The sequence below is a fragment of the Galeopterus variegatus genome, unplaced genomic scaffold (assembly GCF_000696425.1).
Source record: "Galeopterus variegatus unplaced genomic scaffold, G_variegatus-3.0.2 Scaffold5239, whole genome shotgun sequence".
In the NCBI taxonomy this organism is placed as follows: domain Eukaryota; kingdom Metazoa; phylum Chordata; class Mammalia; order Dermoptera; family Cynocephalidae; genus Galeopterus; species Galeopterus variegatus.
The window spans coordinates 763-4,738 of NW_007731350.1; the positions used below are offsets into that span (position 1 = coordinate 763).

General features: G+C 41.0%; 1 protein-coding gene across 1 annotated transcript in view; it reads right to left on the reverse strand.

Annotated features, from left to right (window-relative positions):
* Positions 1 to 380: 380 nt before the first annotated feature.
* The window catches only part of LOC103604564 (insulin receptor), a 118,130-nt gene continuing 114,534 nt past the window's right edge, over positions 381 to 3,976 (reverse strand). Inside the window, exons 11-12 of the mRNA XM_008589138.1 lie at positions 3,504 to 3,778; positions 381 to 614 (exon numbers count right to left, since the gene is read on the reverse strand). Of these exons, the coding sequence (XP_008587360.1) occupies positions 409 to 614; positions 3,504 to 3,778 (481 nt within the window). The 3' untranslated portion in view covers positions 381 to 408. The remainder of the gene's footprint in view (positions 615 to 3,503; positions 3,779 to 3,976) is intronic.

Sequence of the window (3,976 nt, forward strand, 5' to 3'; positions counted from 1 at the left end):
TGCATGGGGCACACGGTGAGCCTTTGAGATAATTTAGATGCTGTTTTCAATCTCCATCTTGGATTTCGTCTCATGCATCTCTACGTTCGCCCATCAACTTGCACCGCATCAGGTACTGAACGGAGGCACCCAACAAAAAGGACTTATTAAGATTTTAAATGATTCATTCCCAGACTCAAATAAATCTCTTTAAAGTAAAATGAGTGTCTGGTCACGGAGGGAGAAACACAAACGCGGGCAGCCATCATCCGACTTAGAGGATCTTGCTGAAAAGCAACGTGAGAAACTGAAGAAAGAAATAGAAGTCTACAGGTTAGCATTTCTGTCCCATCTTCCTGGAAAGCCATGTGTCAAGGCCCTGAGTCCTAACAGCACATCATTAGATGCGAGGAGTGTCTGGGCCAGCATTTAAGCAGAGGAAGGAGGCCCCAAGGACAACTTTGATGGCACGTGCCCAAGTGTCAAGGGTCTTACCTCTTCGCCATATCGCCGATAACTCACTTCGTACAGGACAATCAGACCGTTGGGTTCCTTTGGCTCCTGCCACATCAAGTGAACGATGTTGTTCTCGAAGATTTCATGGGTCACGGGACCAACAATATCATCAGCTTTGGCTGTAAGGAGCGGCAGTTAGAGGCAGGGGCGTAACTCTCGGATCAAACCCCACCACCGCCACCTACCAGCTGAGCGACCTTGAGCTGGTTACATAATATTCCCACATCCCATTTTCCTCATTGGAGAAGGAACACATGAAACTCACCTCATGGGATTGTTAGGAAGATTAAATGGGTTATTTTCCTCATACACCTTCTGTGTTGAAGTCATCTCAGACTCACAAGAAGTTGCAAAAATTACACAGAGTTTCCACAGACATTTCAACCAACTTCCGACCCCCACATAAGCTTAGTACATTACTAAAACAAGGAAACTGACATTGGCACCCTACTATGAATTAGACTTATTTGGGTTTAAATGAGCTATTACGTAGAAAGCGTCTCAAACATGGATGATATGTGAGTAAATAATGGCTATTTTTATTTTTGTTGGAGGAAAACACACACAAATGTAGGGTTGATATAAATTTTCAGACCTACCTCTCCATCTCTGCATTTCTTTATTTGAAATCAGGAAATAAATGTTACCTATGGAATTTCTTACATGCATCAAATCTGTGCATTTCATTATAGATGCTCCTCAACTGACAATGGGGTTACGTCCCGATAAACCCATCATGAAGTCAAAAAATCATAAATCACACCATCGTAAGTCGGGGGCCACCTGCATATGTAAATTACGCTTCAATAAAATCTGTTTGAAAAACTGCAGTAATTCAAACAGCATGGTACCAAGGTACAAAAATAATGAACAGATCATTTAAGGCAAGAAAGCATGAGCCCAGGAATGGAACTCGGTATATGTAGAAATTTGATTTCAAAAAAGAAACCAGCTGGGCCAGATAAATGAATATTATGTTGCTGGATGATCATATGATAAAAGCAGACCATAATATTCACTGCATATTCTTTGAGTAAGCAACTCCAATTGTACAAATAGATCTAGTGGAAATAATTGGACAAGTGTATAAAGCTTGCCATCCTAGTGTTATTTTTTAAATTGAATATTTCAACATTGTAAAAGGGCTTTTAAACTAAAAATGATAGCATGCCCACAAAATGGAATATTATACAACCATTAATATGACATATTTGTATGTGCCTCCCCCCAAAAAAATAAGTTTAAAAAAATTGTCTGTAGAAATATCACACAGCCTTAAAAAAGGAAGAAAATCCTGACACACACTACAACATGGATGAACCTTGAGGACATTATGCTCAGTGAAATAAGCCAGTCACAAAAAGACAAATACTGTGTGATTCCACTTATATGAGGTCCCTAGAGTCGTCAGATCCACAGAGACAGAAAGTAGAATGGGGGGTGCCAGGGGCTGGGAGGTGGACGGGGAGTGAGAGTTTAATGGGGACAGGGCTTCAGTTTGGGAAGATGAGAAAGTTCTGGAGATGACGGTGGTGATGGCTGCACAGCCACGTGCATGTGCTTAATCCCTCTGAACTTAAAAATGGCTAAGATGGTAAATTTCACATTACTTGTGATTCTCATGTGTATTTTCACGTGTATTCTACATTTTCATGTGTATTTTGCCACAATTTTATAAAACTGAAAATAAGGGAAAAAATTGTTTGTATACTGTGAATCCATTTGAGTAAACATGTGTGTGTCTAAGTATGCAAGCATAAGCACTTTTACCAAAAAAAAAAAAATGTTAATATACAAACGAAGGCTAACCAGGGCTCATCTCAGGTGTTCAGGGGTGACTACATTTTATTTTTCTTACTGTGTGAGATGTTCAATTTTATGTCAACTTGGCTGCACCGTGGTGTCCAGATATTCAGTCAAACATTATTCTGGATGTTTCTGTAAAGCTCTTTTTTGGATGAGATTGACATTTAAATCAGTGGACTGAGTAAAGCTGACGACCTTCCATATATAGGTGGCCTCATCCGGTCACTGAAGCCTCCCAAGCAAGAAGGAATTCTGCAGCAGACGGTCATTGGACTTAACTGCAACTCTTCACTGCATCTCCAGCCTGCCAGCCTATCCTGCAGATTTTGGATTTACCAAGATCCCATGATCTCGTGAGCCAATTCCTTGAAATAAATCCCCTTCCCTTTCTCTCTCTCCTTGTCTGTCTGTATCTGCAGTCATACTTTGATATCCATGGGGGATTGGTTCCAGGACCCTCACAGATGCCAAAATCCTCGGATGTCCAAGTCCTTTATATAAAATGGCATAATATTCACATATGACCTATGCACATCTTCCCCTACACTAAATCATCTCTAGATTACTTATAATACCTAATTCAATGTAAATGCTATGTAAATAGTTGCTATACTGTATTATACATTATACGTTATACATTTGTTATACTATAATATACATTATGTATCTCCTTCTTGTGGCACTTGCGTGATATGAACGATGAAGCTTCAATTCTTGGTAAAGGAATTTTATCACTCGGGTGAGTAAGGGTAGTATATATTATTATACATAATAGTTATTTGTATTTTTTTTTGCTGTTGAATTGTTGGTTTTATGAGGGTGGTTTTTAAAAAATATTTGTTTTTTATTGGTTTTTTTATTATTTGTTTTTTCCTGAGTATTTTCAATCTGCTACTGCAGAACCCACAGATACAGAGGGCCGACTGTGCAGACATATACAGACACATTCATCTTGCTGGTTCTGTTTCTCTGAAGAACTGTAACACGCTAGATATGCATTTCTTAGTTTTGCTATGTTTCTCTTATTGCTTGTGTGTATTTTCTGAAATTTACATAATAGCCATGTATGACTTGCAATTTTAAAGTAATAAAGCAAATCAGTTAAAGTACACATAGATGCTAACTAGAGGGTGAAGGGCTTGTCCGTGGTCAGCCTAGGTCTCCTGCCCTGTTAAGTGCCCACCCCCGGGGACCAGCCCCACCTTCGGGCATGGTCCTGGCGCTGACGTAGGCAGCCACGCTGCACCGCTCCTCGGGGGTATCTTGGTTGCAAGCCTGCAGCTCAATACGATAGCCGGTGAAGTGGCGAAGGCCGGAGATGACCAGCGACTCCTTGTTCAGCACTTTCTCGAAGGGCCTGTGTTCCTCCAGGCTCGTGGGCACGCTGGTTGAGGAGATATTGGGGAAAACTGGTACTGTGGGCATGGCCACTGTCACATTGCTGAGGTGGCCAAGAGACCTGCGTTTCCTCGATGGCCTGTAATGACAATGGGACATATGTGGTCAGGCAATCACCATCTTTATAAAAATGATGTTGGAGAATAAAAGGCTTAATCATTAGGAAAGACTGGGGTGCGGGGGTGGGGTACATGAATTAAAATGCAGATTACCAGGAATTACCACCCAGAGCAGTTTTCAAGATGCCCATGTAATCCTCCTAGGTGTTACAGCAGGC